The following is a 22322-nucleotide window of genomic DNA, read 5'->3' as shown; positions in this document are numbered from 1 at the left end:
AAACTTAGATTGTTGTAATTGCTATGATGTTTTCCTTTTTCTACTTACTTCTCTCCATATCATTTTATACAAACATTGATTAAAGAACCTTTAGGAATCCCTAATTTCCTTTAGGGGCAGGGGCTCCATCCTTCTGATCCTATTTTAGTTTGACTCATGAAGCTATGGCTTGGTTGACTACATCCTTTTTATGTCTCCTTTTAGACTTGGGCAAGTTTTCCCAACTTTTGCCTCTTTTGCAAAATTCTGTGTGTGTGTGTGTATGTGTGCATGTACATAGACCTGTGCATTATTTCCATGAATCTCTTCTCTGTCCTATTTTCCCTCCTGTTCCTCCACCAGCAGCAACATGGCTTTGTGGCAAGAGCACTAGCTTGGAAAAATCAGAAGAACCGAGTTCTGATTCTGTCATAGCGTAGCTTCAGGTAAATCATTTAACCTCCCTTGGCCTCCATTTTCTCCTCTATAAAATGAGTGGGTTGGCCTGGATTTTCTCTGAGGTCCCTTCCAGCTCTATGAGGCTGTAAGTCTGTGGTATTTTGTAGACATTCTCATCTGTGCTCTGTAATTTTCACTCTCTGATTCAGAGCCAGCTACCACTGATTGGTACCATTTGTACATATGCCCAAGGCAACAGGTTCTCGGAGGCGGCAAAATTGGTGTTCTGAGTGTAAGCTCTAAGTTCCCTAGGAATGGTGATCTCCCCTACCATTGCTATGTGCAAGGACTGCCTGTTCATTCCTCAGGGGGCAAAACAATCAGCACTTGCCCAGGGCAGCAAATTAGCTCATGGCTGCCATAGATTTATAGTTATATAGCATCAGGATGGCTGGTGAGAGCTATTTATTACTTACAAAATACAAAACCAAACATATCTTTTTTAAAGTAATTTATTTTGAATTTTATAAATAAAAGTAACTTATTTTGAATTTTATAAAGTAATTTATTTAAAAGTAATTTGGTAGCTGGCTCTGAATCAGAGAGTGACAGTTACAGAGCACAGATGAGAAGCCATACAACCAAAGGAACTTTTCCAGAGGTCTGGAGCCTCATACTACCTGCCATGCAGAGCCTGCCACCCTGGCACGCCATTTAGCTATTCCCACATTGTCCTTATAAACATGAACCCTGTTAGTCTGACATAGGAGCAGGAAGCCTGTGCAGAGCCCTAACTCGTGTTCTCAGTAAATATTTGGAGGTCAGATACCTTGCTTTATTAGAGCCTATTTGTGGATTTAATGAACAGAGTACATTTGGAGCACTTTCCCAACAGAATATTTAATAGAAGAATCTCTTTGACATCGAAGATACTTTGAATGGACATCTGTGCCTTAATAATTTTTAGTTATACTGTTTCCCTAACTTGGGGAACACTCTCCCCTCCTACAGTTCTCATATTCAGTCCCTCCTTCTAAGCTTTCTCTCAAAGGAAGCCCTTCCTGATTGGCATCACTCCACTGTTATCAATCTCTTAGCCTATATGTGGATGCACATGCTTCCATTTTCATCAGTTGTCAAGCATTCATTATTTGCCTTCAGTGTGCCAGCTGGGCATTATGTACCAAGCACTGGGGATCCAGGGGAAAAGGGAAAGCAGCCTTTGCCCCCAAAAGCTTACTTTCTACTCTAGGACATAGCATATACATACATAGGCATATAAAAAATACTGAAGTCTGTTGAGCTGTATGGAAGATGGACTACAAAAGGGACAGCCTTGAGGCAGGGAGGCCAGTTGGGAGTCTATTGCAGTTGTTCAGGTGGGATAGTGAACTTAAATAAGGGTGATGGCTGTGTGACTGGAGAAAAGGAATTAAATAGGAGAGATGGTAGGGCAGAGGGAGAAAGAAGGACAAGATGTAGCCAATATTAAGATGTGTGGAAGAAGCTTAAGATGTCAGGGATGACTCCACGGTTGTGAAATTGGGTGACAGGAATGGTGATAATGACTTAAATAGAAATAGAGAAGTTCAGAAAGGAGGCAGACTTTAAGGGGGAAATAATGACTTTAGATTTAGACAGTGTTGAGTTTGTGATATCTATGGAATGTCCAGTTTGAAATGTTTAATAAGGTATAGAAGAGTGGCTGATCTGCACTAGTGAAGAGTCATTTTGTGAATCTCCAACACTGATAAAATCCTAGGTCTAGGGAAAACTGAAAACCTGGTATATCTGTAAAGGACTACAAAAGACTAATCCATAGTTATAGAAAATAATGGAATCCATATTGCCTGAGTCTATCCCAATTTTCCCATTCTTGCTATTTTTCAAGTCCCTTGCAGATCTCTATTTTTTCCCTTAGCTCATCCTTTTATACATTTCCACTAGTGAAATCTTTTAGCACAGTGCCTGGCATTTAGTAAACACTTAATAAATGTTCCTTGATCAATTCATTGATTGACTTGTAGAAGATTAGAATCTATAGATATTGAAGACTTGTGGAAGATTAAAATCTGTATATAGCAAAGACTTGAAAAGTAAGTACAAATTCTTGCTCCTTTTCTTGATACCACCCCATTTCAATACTGGGACAACTTTGTGGTCCAGTGGATAATGTACCAGGTCTGGAGTCAGGAAGACTTATTTTCCTGAGTTCAAATTTGGCCTCAGACATATTCTAGCTCTGTGACCCTAGGCAAGTCACTTAACTCTGGTTGCCTCAGTTTCCTCATCTGTCAAATGAGCTGAAGGAGTAAATGGCATACCACTTCGGTATCTTTGCCAAGAAAACCCCAAATGACGTCATGAAAAGTTGGGCACAACTGAAAACAATTGAACAACAACATTTTAATATCATTCTGTGAATCATAGAATCATAGGTTTAGGGCTGGAAGGAATTGTGGCAATTCAGCAAGTCCACCCTTCCATTTGGTGGATGACTACAGCCTACAGAGGTGATATGACTTGTTCAGATTCATGTAGATAATAAGTAGCAGAGATGGGATTTGAACCCAGGTCCTCGTCACAACTGGTACTCTTTCCATCATCCTTTGTTGCTTGGTGACATTCCACTGTCCACATCTGTATAACTAGATAGATTAGTGGACCCGGTTTCAGTTTAATTTTTAAAAAATGATAGTGAGAGTCCCATTGTTTTGCTGAGTTTGAAATATAGTCCAATTTATAGAGGAGTTGGAAATGGGAGGAGAGGGCTTTTCTCTGTCACTAAATTCCCCCAGCATGTTGTGCTATTTGGAGTAGGGCACCTTTCAGTATATTACAGAAACAACCTAGCTATTGTGGCACATTTGGAAAGAATTTATGTAGGGTTTGGATTAATTGGCCCTTGGAGTTTGACCTGCCACTTAAACCACCTTTGTGACTTTAGACAAATCACCTAACGTCTATGGGCCTGACTTTCTTCATATTTAAAATGGAAGGGATTCGACTCCATGACCTTACAGTCTCTTCCAGCTCTAAAAATCTATGAACTTCTAAGCCATCAGGAGTGATTGAATTGTGTAAGGACAGGTATTTGCCCCTCCTACCGAACACCACCAATCCACTCGTGTGGTCTATGTGTTATTTCATCTGGATCCTACACACATGCCCTTTTATTTATTATCTGCTCTTTCAGCTCTCCGCTGTTTGTTGTAGCCCCTGCCACCATTTCTGTGGCTTTCTCTTACTCTGGGCTACTGATCTCCTCTCCATCCTTTTTTCTTTTCTCTTTTTGCTCGTGTTCTCTTGCCCCTTCTCCCAAAATTCTTGGCTCAGACACTGCTAGGATTTTGTTTTTATAGCCTTCACTTGCCAATGAGATCATACATTTTTCTAGTTTAATTTACCAATCATGCAACATTTCCTTCAATCTTTGTGTCTTCTGCTCTTTTAGTAGTTGCTTGAGCTCACAGCTTTGGGGGATACTTTGGGATTTATGACTATCCAGATGGTTGATGATATCAATTGTCTCTGCACCATGTAAATGACATATCACTGAATAAAAGAATTTTGGATTATCTACTCATATCAGCATTCTCTAATTAGCAGATGTAACAAAGAATTGACATTTACATACATCCATACGTATTTACAAATACGTTTAACAAAAAACTGACACACATATATAAACATATGCAAACATTTAACAAAGAATTGACGTATCCATATATGCAAACATATTAAGAAAGGAGGAGAGTTTTAGAGGAAAAAATTCCTTCTAGCTCTAAATTCCAATGACAGTACATGTGATATGTATATATGTGTGTGTAGTAATTATGCATATGTGTCCATATATTACATTAAAATCTTTGTGGAGTCATATGTAATCATATATTATTATGCAATGTATGGTTTTATATACACACTCCCTATGGTTCCATATATCTACAGAATCATAGATTTAGAGTTTGAAAGGACTTCTTTCTTTTAAAAGCTTACCTCTGTTCCAATTTATACTCATATATATTGATTCCTTATTATCTGTGTTAATAGAGAGGAACAGCAGAATATTGATATGAAGAGAAAATCTAAAATTCTTTTATTCAGTGATGCCTTACTTATCTGGTGCTTAAATAACTCTGTGTATGTGTATGTGTGTGTGTATAGTTACAAAGAACAGAATGATGGGGAAATTTTCTTTTATCTGCTCATGAAGAAATGACTGAAATATAGAAATGTGGTCCCTAGACTTTATAGTAAATTTCCTTGACTTTGTTTCAGATCCTCAATATGGAACCATAAAATCACTTTTTTCCAATGCCTTTTCTGTCAAGGGTAAGGTTTGAAGAGTGCAAGTCATTACTTAAAGCATAGTTTGGTTATGCTGGAAGGCAACTTAGTCTAACATTCATTTTACAGATAATGAAACGGAGGCCCAGGGAAGTTGACTGATTTGCCCAAAGTTTCACAGCTCATAATTAGTGAGAGCTAGCATTAAAATCCAGGTCTTTGGATCCCAGATCCATTGCTCTTTCCTCCCACTGATGCATTTTATTTCAGAAGTTAGATTTCGCCTTTGGAAAGGCTCACTGTGACTGCGTTTTTTGAATCATCAGCTAATCCTGGCCTTCATGTTCCAGCACAAGGATGCTTTTACCAAGAAGAGCCTCTATTCTTTTTTTGCAGTTTCTCAGGATTCCGAGCAGATGAGCTCATCTTTCGGGATACCTTCACTGGGTATCTTAATGTTCTCTGAGAAGAAAAAGCTATATGTTTATGATGGGCCACAGACATGCATGGAACTTTAGCTAGAATAAAAATGTTCCCTTTAGTCCGAATGTTCATTGGGTCATTTTCACTCTGAAGGGAATTTGGCAAGAGGTCATTGATTTTATGGGAGTATTTCTCGCAAGGTTCAGTATTATTTGATGGGTTTTTCTAATAAGCTCATAATATGGATTCTTTGTTTATAAAACTCCATTATGGAACATTCCACGAACATTTAAAAGCCTCTTCTGTTTAAAGCCCTGGGTTTGGGTAGGCAGGACAGAGCTAAGTCAGAAGACACCCTGTTTCTTAAGGACAAAATAATCTAATGAGGGGCATAAATTATATACAAGTAACCACAACATACATTTTTGTTGTTCAGTCATTTTCAGTTGTGTCTGACTCATTTTGGCATTTTCTTGGCAAAGATGCTGGAGTAGCTTGACATTTCTTTCTCCAGCTCATTTTCCAGGTGAGGAAACTGAAGCAAACAGGATTAAGTGATTCACCCAGCATCACACAGCTAGTAAGTGTCTGAGCCTAGGTTTGAAGTCAGAAAGATGAGTCTTCCTGACTCCAGGTCTGACATGTAATAAATGGATTAGAGAAGGGTAGCATGCATAGTGTTGTGGATCAAGAGCTGGGCTAAGGGTCAAGAAGACCTGAGTCCAAATCCTCCTGCCTCTGCCACATACTGGCTATGTGACCCTGGTCAAGTTATATAATCTTCGGTGCCCTTAGACATCATGCTCAAACTATATAGAAAAAGCATTTTTTGTTCCTAGCTGTATGACTCTGGGCAAGTCACTTAATTAACCCCAATTGCCTAGCCATTGCCACTCTTTTGCCCTAGAAATGATAGTAAACAGAAGGTAAAGGTTTAAAAAAAGAAAAGAAAGAAAAAAGTGCTTTTATGCACTGTTACAAGTTTCCTCATTTATGAGTTTCCTATGCCAATGAAACCACAGGCCAAGTATTGTTGCTATAAGAGAAACAATAATAATTATACATTTATACTCCTTTAAGTTTTACAAATACTTTCCTCACAATTACTCTACAAGGCAGACAAAGACATAACTACGACAAGTCCTTTGGGACTTAGATTCATAGTATTGATAGCTGGGTGGAAGGCTCACTTCCTTTGATTATTCTTTTGGCTTGTCATGTCTATACTTTGGGTCCCTCACCAATCTGTACCACATTGTATGATTACTCTCTTTCCCTTTTCCAGCCTTGGACTGCCACTTCCTAAATCCTGTTGTTATAGTATCCTCTCTGTAGATGCCCCTTCCCAGTACCCTCAGTTAACCCACTACTTTCCTGGGTGTCTGACCTCAGATACTTTCTACTTTTGTGATCCTGGACAAGTCACTTAACCCCCTATTTCCTCATCTGTATTGCTTTTGTGCCTTGGAACCAAAACACAGTATTGAATCTAAGATGGAAGAAAAGGGTTTAATTAAAAAAAAAAAAAAAGAGCAACACATGTCATGCGATTAATTACACAGCTGGGCACTGACTTCATCATCTTGAATCATCTCACTCCTAGAGATGGTCTCCTCTGAGGAGAGTCTTAGATTGTTGCCAAAGGAAAGAGGATGGACAAAGATATGCTGCCACCATTGGTGCCTATCCACAGATTAAGAGAGACCTGCCATCTCCAGGGCAAGCCCAATCAAAGACCAAGCATTCTACAAGCCCCTCTCGATTTGAAATGCTCCCTGTTTCCCCTCTATTTGTGGTTTTTAAAAATTACCTTTATAGAGACTCAGTTGACAAAGTCCAAGTATGATACCCTGGTCTCTAGGGTGCAAGGTCAGCCAGCGGTGAAGCTCCATTCAGGTTCATTTTGAATATGCCCAGCTTTACAAATGGAGCTGTCTCAAGAAGCAGAGTAAGATATACATTTTAGGACCCAGGCAATGTGGGAATTTGTTTTGTTTGACTATGTTTATTTGTTTTTCTTTTTCTTTTTTTTCCCCCATTGGAAGAGGTGGGAAGGCAAGGACAAATAAGGATAAGGTTAAAAAAAAAAAAGAGGGTTGTTGAGGTACCTTTTTATTTTTGATGTAGAAAAAAAGAACAGAAGGAAGGTGAGACAAATGGGATTGCTTTGAAAGCTATACTGTTCTTATTATATGCCTAAAAAGGAAAAATAATCTGTATAGTATATAATAGAGCTCTAGAGCTCCATGCCCAATCCTCTTTTTCTTCTATGTGTATGAAAATGCCTATTCTATTTGATATTTAAATTCAACATGAAAATTATTTTTAAAATAGATAGACCTGCATGAACAGGGTTTAGATATATACTTTAAAGTTCTTGGCTTAGAGTCAGAAAGACCTGAGTTTGAATCCTGCCTCACATAGAATAATAATAATAAACAATAGCTAACATTTATTTAAAGCTTACTCTGTGACAAATACTGTGCTAACCACTTTGCATATATTATATTAACTAATCCTCACAACAGTCCTGAGAGGTCTGTACTATTATCCCCATTTTACCAATGAGGAACTTGAGGGCAAAAACTGGTGTTTATGTGACTTACTCTGGACCACAAAGCTAATAAATATCTAAGGTTGGATTTGAACTCGGGTCTTTCTGACTCCAGGTCCAGCACTCTATCTACCATTCTACCTAGCTGTCTGAAGAGGTTAAATTATTTGCCCAGGGTCATAGAACTAGTATTTATTAGAGATAGGATTTGAACTCAAGTCTCCCTGACTTAAAGATTGACCCTCTACTACTGTGTCCTTCTGTCTTTTATCAAGTTGTTAGTATGATTATTTGTAAAGCATGAAGCACAGTGCCTTGCATAGAGCAAGAACTTAAAAAATGCAGTAGAGCCTCCTTTTATTCAAACTCAACAGGCACACATATTCAATTGACAATTGAAAAAATAAAGGTAGGAAAATATATAAAATAAAACATTTTCATTATGCATTCAATCCACATCATTTTCCCAAATGGCATAAAGTCTCATAGCAGTTCAAATCTGTCATTCCCTCTCAGAGAAGCATTAATGTGAGTCTTTATGTTATTTCACACCAAACATTAGCTCCCATATCAGTCTCTGTCCAGAGTTCTGGCTTGTGCTAATTCATGTCCATGTTGGAACAATGCTTCTTTTTGTTTCATTCGTGCTATTTAGCTATTAATAATGGCCCCTAAGTGCAAGACTAGTGATGCTGGCAGCTCTGATAAGCCTAAGAAAAGTTGCAAAGTGCCTAGGAATGTTCATATAAGAAATATTTATTAAATGATAAGAGTTTGCTATCGTGTATAATTTTCAGCTTACACAAAGGGTCCTTGGATGTGTTCTCATATAAAATGAGTTCCTACTATATTTGTTGAATGAATGAGTGAATGAATGAATGAAAGTGTCATTGCAGAAATTTCTTAGGTTTTCTACCTAGGAAAAATTATGCCGATTGTGTTTAGTGATATTAACAAATATATTGATAAGGATATTTCCCTCCTTTAACAGAGCTATTTTTTTTAAAAGGAAAAATAATCCAATTCTCTTTTTTATTTTTAGGAATCCTCCACCTACCTTACTTCATCCAGAAAAATGGTGCTGGGGTTTCAACCACTTCATTTCACAGTGAGTATTTCTTCCATTAAAAATTGCTTACCCAGCGAGGCCTTGAAGAATGATTGGTGAAATCTAAACTATGGAATTTACTCTGCACTGTTGTACAGACTAGTAGATTACAGCGCAAAATTTGTTCAGGAAAAAAGACAGAAGATTGAGCTTGACCTTGTTTTGCAATTTGTCCTGTTAAACACAATGAACCATATGTATCTGAGAAGCTACTTTGACCCAGAGTAAGGCTATTAACATTTTTTCTTTGCTTGGCACAAAACTCTGTGAAGATCAAATGGCTTAGATTTGTTATCCATGTTGCAACTTTCTGTTGGGAGAAAGGAAAGAGTGGTGGCTGTTTAGATAATTGTAAAGTAATAGTTGTAGAGCCAGCAAAAAAGTTCCCCTAGGAACTTGTAGTATTGCACAGGGCTCAGGGCAAAGTTATATTTTCTTTAAAATTTTCATTTCATGTATTTTATCTTTCAGTAAAAAGTTGTACTGAGCTAAGAGATAGGAAGACACGGATTTAAATTCTGCCTCTGATTCTTCTTAACTGCATGAACTTGTGAGATGAATTCAACCAATAGATGATTGAAACTAAATAATATTCACAACATGTTTACATTGGGTTTTAAGACTTATAATGTGCCTTTTCACAATAACATTATGAAGGGGAGGCATAAATAGAACTGGCTTTTTAGTCAGAGGGTGTAGTTTGAATCTCAGATTGGTCACTTACTGCCTATCTGATCTTGAAGCAAAACATTAATGGATATAAAGTGCTTTGCAAATCTTAAAGTCCTTTTAAAAGTTGCACTATTAATTAGATAAACACATTCCATTTTAAATAAGTGTACACAGTATAGTAAAAAAAAGGCTTAATGCTTGATAAGTATAATTGTTAATTTTTTTCTGATAAAAGTGAAAAAATATGTTTTTATTAATTTTTGGCATAAAAACACTGACAGAATCTATTTCATTTTAACCCAATGATGTGGGGTTTTTTTTGTTTGTTTTTATCAAGCATTTTCCTTGACTTCCCCCTCTGTAGGCAGTGAGGTCACACTAAGTATTGGACATTGTCTTACCATTGTTAATTTTTAAAAAAATTATCGATATCATTTGTTTTGCATCACCCTCATTTCCTAATATAGCCTTCCCTACCCTTCTCTGTCCAGAGAGTCATCCCCTATAACAAATTAAAAAGAGAGAGGAAAAAAGTAGTTCACTAAAACTAATCAAAATATAAATAAAGTCTGATAATATATGCTTGTCATCCACCTCTGGAAAAAAGGGAGGGTGATGCATTGTTTTATTTCTTCTTTGGGGCTATACTTAGTTATTATAATTATGTAGCTTTCCTTTCATATGTTTGTTGTTATTATTGTTTTTCCATTTATATTGCTGTTCTCATGTGTATGTTCTTTTCCTGATTCTGCTATATTTATCTTTTATCAGTTAATATGTCTCTCCATGGCCCCCTCTCTTCTTCATATTCATCTTTTCTCATAGACAGTAATACACCATTATATTCATATACCATAACTGGGATAACTGCTAGAATGTAAACTGCTCAAAGGCAAAGACTATTTTTACCTTGGTTTTGTTTTTTCATTCTATTTCATTCTAATCCCATGGTTTAGCACAGCTACAGGTACATACCAACTACTTACTATAGAGTTGTCGATTGATCGATAGCCATGGACAACTATTTATTTCTAATTCTTTGCTACACCAAAAAGTACTTGGTGCATGTTATTCTTTTCTTTCTAATTGATTTCTTTGAGATATTTGTCTAACAATGGGATTCCTGGGGCAAAGGGTAAAAAGACAGTCACCCTTAATCTCATTCTTAGTATGATTCCAGAGTTGATTAATTAATATAATTCTAGAGTTGTACCAGTGTGCATTTCTACCAACAGTCTGTTGGTATGCTAGTCTTTCCATAGCCCTTCTAAAACTAAGTATTTTCATCTTTCGTTGTTTTGCCAATTTGCTGTATGCAATTTGAAACCTCAGAATTGTTTTGATTTGCATTTCTCTTATTTATTGATACATTTCTTTGCTGATTTTCATAATTAAGTCTTGATATTATGAGGAAGTCAGGATTGTTTTGTCTTCTCTTTGGGTATGTTAATGCTTTCAGCGTCTTTCTTTTGTCTTATTCCTATTGCTAGCATTTGTAAAACCATGTCATATAATATCCAAAGAAATGAGACATCCTTAATTTATACTTGAAATTGCTGAAATAGTTTCTACTGTTTCCCAACTGCATATGATTGTTCAGTCATAAATGAGTGTTATAAACTCTGTCAAAGACTTTTCCTGCATCTATAGGTACAATCGTGTGTTTGTGGATTTTTTTTATGATGTTAATTTTTGCTGTCCTAATATCAAACTATCCTTACATTCCTCATACAAATCCAACTTGATCAGGGTGAATATTTTTTTCATTATGTTGCTGTAGTCTTTTTGGCTAAGGTTATATAATTTATATTCAATATCCAGCAACAATATTGACTTAGCATTCCTTTTCTTTTGTTCTTCTGTGTTTTAGGTATTAGAAACAAAATTGTTTTATAAAAGCAGTTTGGATAAAGTGCTTTCTCAATCTTTGAAATGAATATATGTAGCATTGGTTTTAATTTTTATTTATATTTTTGATATAACTTATTTGTAAATTCATATGGATCAGTGGTACAATGCCTGGTACAGACAGTTACTTAATAAATGCTTATTGATTGAGTGATTGGTAGTAGCAATTTTAAATACTCCAAAGTATTTAGGACTACAGGAAATAGAGCTGGATTGCTGTTGGGTGCCCTGGGGAAGAGGAATAAAAAAAAAACCTCAAAAGGAGGAAAAGTACAATGTTTGAGAAGGAGAAGAACAAAACCTGCTTCATCTGCTACATGATTTTACCTAAGTCTATCCACACAGCCCACGTGTCCATGCACAAAGAAACAGAATGATTAACTATCTCTTGGTCTTTATTTTCCAACTTATTTAAAGTCTTTTTTCTTTAAATCTACAGCATTTAGATGCAATGTGCTCCATGATTGACAGCAAAAGGCTAGATCTACCAAAACCTGCACCTGGAGTGGCTAATAATATTTAACTCTGCTGAACACTGAGGCTGAAGATGACTACTCTATAACTAAATAAATTTATTTTCAAAATCATAGTCTTTCATTTCAATTAGGAAGGGACAGAGGTTTTTGTTTTTTTGTTTTTTTGGTTTTTTTTACCTATCTTGAGCACAGTATCCCCTGATAGTCAGCACTAGGTCTAGCTCAACTCATCTTTAAAGATTTTCACTGTACATGAAAATTCAAAATTGCCAAAAAGATAAAAAAAAGTCATTAATTACTGAAAGGATAATTTTCTGGACAAAAAATATTACCAATGGAATTCCATTAGGATTATTGTTCATAGAATTATATATTTGGAATTGAAAGGGATCTTAGCAATGTTTGGTGCATTCCATTTAATTTTTTAAAAAATTGACTTCTACATAGCTTTTCAAGAACATAAAATGATAAGTCTTAGATATAGATTTAGAAGAGACCTTGGAGATCTCTACTCACATCCCTTTCATCTCACCAAAAAAACTAAGACCCAGAGAAATAAAGTGTTTTCCAAGGTCAAAGAAATAGTAAATAATAGAGGAGAGGTTTGAACACAAGCCCCACTGACTCCACATTGATGACTTTTTCTTCTATAATGCAATGCTTTCCAGAACTGTTGAAAATGAGATGCCTATGAACTGAAATGGAGTTGGGTATGGGGGCATAAGTATCTGTGGGGAAAATTAGGGCATTGTTTATAGTGCCAGGATATGAGGCCAGAGCTGACATTAGCACAGCCCATAGTATACCTCATCTAGAAACCCTGACATTTCCCCACTCTTTAAATCTTGTTTTCACAGATTGACCTTTTTAGCCTGAACATTATTCATCCTAATGAAAGCAATTCAATTTTATCACTTCTGTATACCTATAGTAAACTCTAGCCTACCCTAAGAGAATGTCACAGTTGGCTGTTATCCTTAACTCGTTACATTTGCTGACAATTTACCTCTCTTAGAGACGTCCTCTATCTATGCTACTTCTTCTGCAGTTTATGCTACAAATTCAAGCAGAAATACCATAGGATTCTGATGTCCTAGACTTTTTCTATTGAACAGCAACTCCCTCACCTTGCATGAAGTTGCACTAGAAAGTTTCCATGAAAAACACACTCCTTGTCTATAGTTTTGTCTAAACAGAAACTTTTTTTTCCTTAAAAACAATTTTATTTGGTCAGCTAGATGGCTGTCATAATTATAAATATCCCCATTTATTTTTTGTTCTTTCTGTTTACATTGTTGTAATTACTGTGGATATGGTTTTATCAATTCATAAAGTCTTCACATGCTTCTATGACAATAGGTATGAGAAGAGGTTAGGCTTATGGTCTGATGGGGCAGATTTAAAAGGTTCATAGTAATTCTGCTCTTTGGAGTATAATTGTGAAACACATGATTGGCTTGTAATTATGCCCCTTAGAGAAACTAACTCTGGACTGGAGGATTAGATCCAGTACTGTCCTAGGAATGGTTGTTCTCACCTTTGGAGTTCCCAGAGCTATCCAGCATTTTCATGCTCCTAACAAAGGATTACAAACAAATAGGTGTTTGTGTGAAATAAGATTAAATCAATCAGGTAAGTAGCAGAAAGTGCAGTCAAACAGCCCCTGATACTCCTCCAAATAGATCTAGAAAGTATTCCAGCCCACGTCCAGATCAGAAAATCCAAGAAAAAAATATAGTAACTCATTTTTGTAGCCCAAGGCAGCATAGGAAGGTATGGCCACTGAGGCCAGAGGTCTAACCAGAGATAAACTGTACCGGGCATAGTCATATACCAGGGAAAGAAGTCCTAAATCCAGGCACAGAAAGACCTATATTTGTGCAGGGATGACTAAATAGGGAATCTGTAAATGTAAATAGGGGTGTAAATAGGGGTGGCATTCCATAAACCATGTTCAGAGCAAGGGACAAGTTTAGAAGCAAGCAGCAACTATGTGTCTTGGAGCCAAGGGACAGAGTGGGGTCTCAGTTTCAGCTTATAGCCCAGCCTGAAGTCTACAGTGAAATAACCAGTGCAAGAATTCCAGACCAAGGGGATCCTACAGTTCTGTCACTCTGATTTAACAGAGCTTTCCAGTTACTGGTAGTGGCTGAGTCTAGCAGCAGTTTACTGGAACTCCAATGGAGCAAGTCCCATAGATGTGTTGTTCAGACCTAAATCTAGGTCTGGAACTTGCAGAACTCAAACTAAAAGGGTAGAAATCATACTTTGCTCTGTATCAGACCACTACGAGATGGCTAAAAGCTTGTACAGTTCCCAAGCTTGAGTAGTCCCTTTAATTCTGAAATAATAATAGCCATACCACAAGAAGGCGTCAGCAAGATCAGCTCAGACATACCTCCTAGTGGTACATATTACCTGGCCCTAACTCAAATTTGAAGTCAGAAAGTAAGGGAAAAAAATGAACAATCAAAAAAGAATTGCATCACTAAAATCTATTAATGTAGCAAGGTGCTCAAGACACAAACTCAGAAGAGAATTACTTCAAAACATTCTCTAAGGAGAGCCTCAAAAACCACAGCTTATTAAGGGCTGAAGTTCAACTAGAATTCCTAAAAGAGATGAAGGGAGGGTTTTAAAAAATGCTAAAATTGTTTTTGCAAATGAAATGAGAGAATTAAAGGAAAACATTGGAAAAGAAATGAAAGATATAAAAGAAAGAATTAGAGAATTAATAGCTTAGTATGAGAAGTACAAAACCTTACTTTAGCAACAAACTCACTGGACCAAATAGAAGCTAACAACTCAATGAGACAACAGAATTTTAAAAAGTCAAAAGACTAAAAAGATAGAGGCAATATGAAGTATATTAGTATAAACAACCAATATGGAAAACAGACTAAGATAATTTAAGTATGATTGGACTAACTGAAAGCCATGAACACCCTTAAAAAATAAAAAGAACCTAGAAATAGTAGTTCAAGTAATCATAAAAGAAAACTATGAAGATCTCTTAAAGCCAGAGAGAAAAGTGAAAATAAAGTTACCGCACTCATCACCTCCTGAAAGAAACTCCAAAATGAAAACTTCCAGTAACATTATAGCCAAAACCCAGAGTTTTCAGGTCAAAGAAAAAATACTATAAGCATTCAAAAATAGAGAATTCAAGTAATGAGGAACCGTCTGCAGTGAAGATCAGCTGAGGTTTAACAGCCAGCATTATAAAAAGTGGAAAGCATGATATTCCAGAAGGCAAAAGATAAAAACTTTCAACCAAAGATAACTTCCCCAGTAAAACTGAAAAAAAAAAAAAAGGACCTTTAACAAAATAGAGTACTTCCAGGCTCTCCTGATAAAAGACTACAGAGGGATATAAAAACTTGAAGTGCAAACACAGAAGTCAAGAAAAATGCAAGAAGATAAACATGGATAAACATCATAAGGAACTAAAAAAGGTTAAAACTATTTATTTTCTAATATGGGGAGATGACATGATAATAAATGTGTTCTTGAAGAATCTTATCATTGTCAGAAGTCATAAAAGGGGTTCAATTCAACAGAGGTCCTAGAAATGGTAGAGAACAATATGAGCAATGATTGTGATATTGAAAAGACAAATAACTGAAAGACTAGGAGGTCTGATCAGTTTGGTGACCAATCCTAGTTCCAAAGGACTCATGTTGAAGCTTCCTACCCACCTCCTGATAGAGAGGTGATGAAGTAAGAATGCAAATTGAGACAATTTGGGGGATGGTGTGGTGAGAAGGACATGGCCAATGTGAGAATTTGTTTTATTTGGCCATACATGTTTGTGAAAAGGACTTCGTTTTTCTAGTAGTGGGTGGGAGGAGAAAAAGCAGATTTCTGGTGATTGCTAAAAAAATTTTTTTATGGGGCAGCTGGGTAGCTCAGTGGAGTGAGAGCCAGGCCTAGAGACAGGAGGTCCTAGGTTCAAACCCGGCCTCAGCCACTTCCCAGCTGTGTGACCCTGGGCAAGTCACTTGACCCCCATTGCCCACCCTTACCAATCTTCCACCTATGAGACAATACACTGAAGTACAAGGGTTAAAAAAATTTTTTTTTATTAAAAAAGATTAAATCAATCAGATTCAATTTTTAGTAGTTTAAAAGAATGGACTTAGAATACCACTCTCACCTAGCTGAGATAAGATGGGGATGAGGGGGCAATGTATAAGGACTACCTAGTCCTTATATTCCCATATATATTTATTTTTTTCCTCTGTGCTCCAACCTCCTGAGTAAATGACAGCAGGAACAGTCCCAACCTTGTACCTTTCTTCTTCTCCCTTTAGCCTTTGCATGGTTTAGAGAAGGGGGAAATGCCTATGTGTCACCACTGCTGCCACAGTGACTGGAGAAAGTGTCACTATCTCCCTCTTGGTTTGTCCCCTCTTTTCCTTCTCTCCTTCTCCTGATCATTTAATCTCAAACCATGCATTATATCCTTGCTTTATGAGATGAGCAAAAATCTTCAAACCCCCCAAATTTCTGCAGATTCAGGCTTCTAGAACCATTTCAGAGAAGGCTGAAATCTCCATCTTTATCATTTTTTAAATAAAATATTGCAATATATTCATGTATTACTATTTTCATAATCATTACCCAATTAATGAGCATCTACTTCATTTCAAGTAGTTGACTATTACAAAAAAGTATTGCTTATTTTGGCATTTATGGAATTTTTTTTTTCTTCCTTCATCCTCCTTACATAAGATTTCCAGAATTTTATGATTTCCAGAATGGTAATACCAATTTTTAGCTCTCTCAACAGTGTATTAGTGTCCCTTGAAAAGATATTTCTATTTCTTCCATATACTCTGTTTAGACCAGTTATCACAGAAAAGTAGATCCTTTGCTAAGCCTGGAAAGGTAGAACCATAGACTGTTAAAGCTAAAATGACCTTTAGAGATGAAAGATCAGTTGGTCCCTATCCCTGACAACTCCAACTATAGTATGGGCAGGTGAAATTCCTCTATTATAAATGCCTTCTGACCTTTGAAACCTCAGCCTAGATCCTAGTGGAGTCAGGGGGTAGAAAAGGAGGAAGCCAAGGGTTAGGTGAAGCAGGACACAGGGAGAAAGAGGATGATATCTAAAAGAGACTCTACTTCATATAGTGTGACTTTCTTCCTTCTTCCCTCCCTCCCTCCCTCCATCTGTCTATATTTACAGATCAACCAGTCTATCTATGTTATCTGTTCCTTTACCTATCATTTGTCTATGTAAAAACAGGGCATGAAGAAGGGTTTTTAGACCAAGGTCAAACAAGGAATAAGAAATACAATATATTTTTTTGAAGTTTATAGCTTTTTGTTTTGTTTTTGTCTGGCTTGGTTTTTATGAAGGAAAGACCTTCACTAATAAAAGTTTTGTGGGCCCTGACCAGAGGAAAACACTGATTTTGTCCAGTTAACCTCATTTTCTGGATGAGGAAACAAACTCAGAAAGGTTAGGTGTTTTGCCCCAGGTCACACAGCTAATGGGTCTAGAACCCAGGGCTCCAAAGGGCTAGTAGTCCCTTGCTCTTTCCAGCACATCAGCTGCCTGATAGACAGTTGTATATTAAGATGACCATTTAAATAGGTTTGTCTGACCCTTGTGTAGTCCTACCTCCTAAGCTGAGAAAAAAGCTAAGTATCATTAGGAAAGGGTTACCTTGAGATGAACCCCAGAGTTTTGCAGGTTAGTAGTCAGTAGCCCGTTGAATTTGGTGAAGACATACTTTTAAAAGCAGGTCTAAAATTCTGTTAGTAAACCAGGTTGCTGGGTTTAAAATAAAATAATGAAACCATCAGACTCCCAGTTGCAACCCTTAGTCATTAGTGATAATTGACTCATTTATATGTGTTAGTTATGCATTTGTCAATGCATGACTCTTGACAGCTTAGTTACATAAATTTAAAGCAAAACTCCTATAATTCCATACTGCCTTTTATCCTGGCTAGGAGCCTGCCAGAGGTTTATTGTCACTTCTATGACAAGTGGTTGGCTTTAGAGCAATTTCTTTATCTGCTGTTTTCCTGTTGGCTAATGCCATTTGCATAACAAGTTTATCTGGTGCAAGTACCAGTCCAGACCTCAGTAGTGACAGCCCCTCTCCATTCAGCTCCAGCTTTCTCATTTTGATCCTATCATAGCAGCAATTGCCTTCTTTCTCTGGATTGCCACACCCTGGTCCAGAGCAGATTTCACCATTTTCCTTGTAATTTCAGCTTATTGTGCATCTTTCAATTCAGAACCAAAATGGCTACTTTTGTTTTGTTCCTGGGTTTCTTCCTGTTGTGTTGCTAAAATATTGCTTATCAGTGAGCAGTGGCTAACCTGCTTTAGTCCAAGGCTTTTGCATTCATTAAGCAATAAAGATCAATTTTTTTTAGTTTTACTGATACTATTTCTTTTTTATACAATATAAACATGTCCTCCTTCCCCGTCTCTCCCTCCTCTATAACCTTTCTATGTCAAAAAGAAAAATATGACAAATATGACATATAAATGTCAAAAAAATGGTCTTTAACATAATCTCCCACCTCTGTACCAAGAAGAGGGAGATGTGTATTATTATCTGTCCCTTGTGCCCAGTTACCTGTTCATTACCTTTAAAATGAATTTACCTGGCTTCTAGTATCATTATTGTTGTTCATTTAAATTACATTATTATAGTTGTTATGTATGGAGCTCTCTGGGTTCTGTTTTTTTCATTCTTAATAACTTCTTATGAGTCTTCTCATGTTTCTGGGAGTTCTTTATATCTGTCATTTCTTATGGCGCAATAATAGTCCATTAAATTCATATGCCATAGTTTGTTCAGCCATTGCCTCAGTTAATCAGCTCCTAGTTTCTTTCTAGTTTTTTTCCTACTAAACGAAGTGCTATTATGAATACTTTACTATTTATGGGAATTTTGTTTCTACCTTTGACATCCTTGAAGTATATGTCCAATGGTCCATTTGGTATAGCAAAGGGAGAATGATTGCCTTTTGTCAAGGGTGCTATATGATTTGACACTTTAAGCAGAATTATCCCTAGGGTGGACTGACTGTAACTTTGTGCCAGAGAGCTGAAATTTAAATGGACATGATTCCTCTCTTGGCTTGTCTACATATTGTCTATACCCAGGGCCACCTCAATCAATAGTTCTTTCTTCTAGGGTTGATGTCCCACTTCTTCTGCATCATGTTCTCTCTACATCCCAGGACTGAGGATGGTGATAATTACCACACTAGCTCTTAGTGTCCTCCCTCTTCCATGTTCCATGAAAGACACCTAGAAGGAGAAGGTCATTGAGTGCTAGAACTAGGACCCAGAGTCTTTCCTGAATTCACCCCATGTGAATTCCCCGATTGTCCAGTCCTGGCCTGCCTCCTCTCTCAGCAATATCCTCTCTATCTTTGACATCATGGTCTCTGCTTTAGATCTCTTCCTAGACCCTAGTCTCACTCAGGTTCTGGATATCCTATTTATAGCTCTCTATTTTGATCTTCTTTGTGTCTCCCAGTCACTAACTGCACAGATTACAGCTTCCTGGGACAAGATGTCTCGTTGACGTGTTTGATTACCAGCGTCAAAATTGATGTAAAAAATTTAGCTATGAAATTATAAAGCATAATGTTTAATGGCAGAAACACTTTGCTCCTGAGCTTTTTAAAAAACTGGATTATTTTTCATTCTAAATCTACTGAAAAGGATGTCTTTACTTTGTTCTTCTGGTTAATAGTGAAATTCAGCTTTAGAACCTTCCTGCTTTCCCACTGAGTCTGAATGTTTATGAAGCCAAGCATCATTTTGTTTGTTTTCTATATATTGATCATATCTCCCCTCAAGTCAACAATTCAGGTCTGGTATCCTATCCTTGTTTTGTGTTTCAAGGATGCTTAATTCCTCCCTGGCTTCAGCAATGTCAGTAAATAACAAACTTTGCAAAGATAAATACTGTAGCTGGATGATTGATAAAGCTCCCACAAATATTCTTCTTGGTCTTTTAAATCTTCTTGTATTTTTTCTCAGGAGGTGTTTGAGCAGAGCTAATACTTCCAGGAGCAGAAGGATACAATAACCTTTATTTACATTACTTCAAAAATTAGCAATTTTAATTAAAATGAAAAGTGGTATCTCCAGTGACAGATTTTCTCTCTCCTTTTAAAATTTATTTGACCAATGATTAGCTATTATGGCTCTTTGAATTAATTAGTATCTCTTGAGCTACAGGGAATTAGTAAATTAATAGAAATGTAGGAGGAATCCAAAATTTTAAAAAAATGGAATTTAAGACTTTAAATATTCTTTCCCTTATGTATTTTTACAAATATATTTATAAATAGAACTCAAGACTGTTCTCTAATTGTGAAAATTTGGAATCCTGTAAGTGTTTTATGAGAAGCTCAGATATAGCTACGTATTTCAAGGTTGAATTTCCCTGATGAGATTCTAATTTAGATCACCTAATTGATCATCTAAAGACTCCAAGGGCCCTACTCTGATTTCACTTATGGCCCACTTGTAATCTCTCTTATCCCACTGGAAATCAGTTTTCTCATAATTTGAACCAAGAGATAGCTCAGCAGGATTTAGTGCTTGCTTCTACAAAACAAACACCTCACCAGAGCCATAGGATGAAGTACCTTCCCAGGGAATGTCAGGGCTTTTGGGAACTGCAGAGAGGTGAACTTGGGCTGGTCAGGAAAGCCTTCGAATATTAGATCTATTCAGAAGTGGGGTGAGTTGTCTCAGGAGGTAATGATTTTCCTCTGCCCGGAGATCTCTAAGCATAGCCTGGAGACAACTTGTTGGGTATGTTGTAGAAAGATTCTTGATCTAATTCGACTTGAACTATGTGGCTTTCAGTGTCTCCTGTAATATGGAAGTTCTATTGTTCTTTGATTCTGTGACCAATATAGGCTCCTCAGCAAATAACCAGAGTGTGTCCTATCTCAGAGGGAAAGAAATTTTAATTTTTTTTTTCATGTGTACTTTGTGAAGTTGTGTAAATCACACCAGTAGCCGGCAACCCACTCTGCATTCATTTGAGAATCTTTATAAAAAAGAACTATGGTGGGGAAAACTGTGACTGCCCCCTCCTCCAGCTTTGAAACGGTGACCACCATTTTGGTACCATCTTGTCTGGATCTCAGTCCTCTTGACTTCTTGGCCACTATTCAGAAGCCTAGAATAGCAGAAAGATCACCAGACTGAGAGTTAATAGAAGTGAATTTTAATTTAATTATTTTAATTAATTTAATTTAATTTATTCTTTATTAATATTGATTGATTGATTCAGTTTAGTAACTTTTATTTATTTAATTTATATTTAACACATTTATTTAATTCATTTAATTATATATAATGTATAAATATAATGTATAATATTATTTTAATATTATATGTTAATATAATAATGAATAATATTGTAATATTATAATATTTATTATTAAACTAAATTAATTAATTAAATTAATTTTATTTAATCCTTCCAAGCCACCTATGATATATCTTTTATAATATATCTATGGGAAGGGAAGTGAACAAGTATTTATTAAGCATCTACTATGTGTCAAGTACCATACTAAATACTTTATAAATGTTATCTCCTTTGATTCTCCCAATAACCTCCAAAACCCTCATTTCACAGATGAGAAAATTGAGATAGGTAGAAGTCAAGTGACTTGCCTAAGGACACACTGCTAGTAAGTGTCTAAAGTCACATTTGAATTTCAGGCTTCTTGATTCCAGGTCCAGCATTTTATACACTACATCACCAAGCCTCTTTGGGTCTTTGTACCTCTTTAGGAGCCCACATTGTATAAACTGAGCACTCTACAATAGACTTATTTGTTCATTACAGGAATATATTTCCTAGATTTATTATCTTCCTATCTGTTATTTGCTGCTACCTTTTGCCAGGAGTATCAAAAGCTAAAGTCAAAAGCCTGATGATTTTGGAGACTTTAATTTTATTCATGGGGTTTCTACTTCTCTTTAGAATTATCTAGCCTAGCCCAAATTAAAATATGTTCAAAGAAATTAGGTTCCAGCTAAAGGAAATCAGATTATGAGCCTGAGAAATCAGGTTCAGAGAGCCAAGGAAATATTATCTCATCTTTCTGGTGAACAGAGATCTGGGAAATTTATGCTTTGAGAGGATACTTGGAGGTCCCACATCATATGCTCCCTAGTGATCTGGAAAAGATGGAAGTCTGACTTCTCAAACTACACAAAACTGCTCCAGACTCTCTTGGTGGAATGGGGATTGGCTACCAAGGGTCACCTTCTCGGAAGCTTTCACAGTCAAGCACTCACTCAACAATGTATCTCACTGGAAAGATTTGTATGAACTGAAACAGAGTGAAGTGAACAGAACCAAAAGAATAGTTTATACAGCATTGTAAACCACTTCGAAAAATGTTAAGAATTCTGATCAACATCATGACCAGCTATGATCTAAAGAGCCAAAGATGAAGCAGACTACCTACATCCTGAAAGAAAGGTGATAGATTC

The 22322-nt window shown here is 36.5% G+C and overlaps 1 protein-coding gene across 1 annotated transcript in view; it reads left to right on the top strand.

Moving 5' to 3' along the window:
• LOC123242218 (myosin-IIIb-like) overlaps nucleotides 1-22322 on the top strand; it is a 413600-nt gene that overhangs the window by 152097 nt on the left and 239181 nt on the right. The window contains exon 7 of the mRNA XM_044669803.1: nucleotides 8688-8753. Coding sequence (XP_044525738.1) covers nucleotides 8688-8753 — 66 coding nt within the window. The remainder of the gene's footprint in view (nucleotides 1-8687; nucleotides 8754-22322) is intronic.

Source organism: Gracilinanus agilis, chromosome 3, assembly GCF_016433145.1.
Source record: "Gracilinanus agilis isolate LMUSP501 chromosome 3, AgileGrace, whole genome shotgun sequence".
Taxonomy (NCBI): Eukaryota; Metazoa; Chordata; class Mammalia; order Didelphimorphia; family Didelphidae; genus Gracilinanus; species Gracilinanus agilis.
Note: the sequence above shows the minus strand (reverse complement) of the source record. Positions and strands in the feature narration are given on the sequence as shown.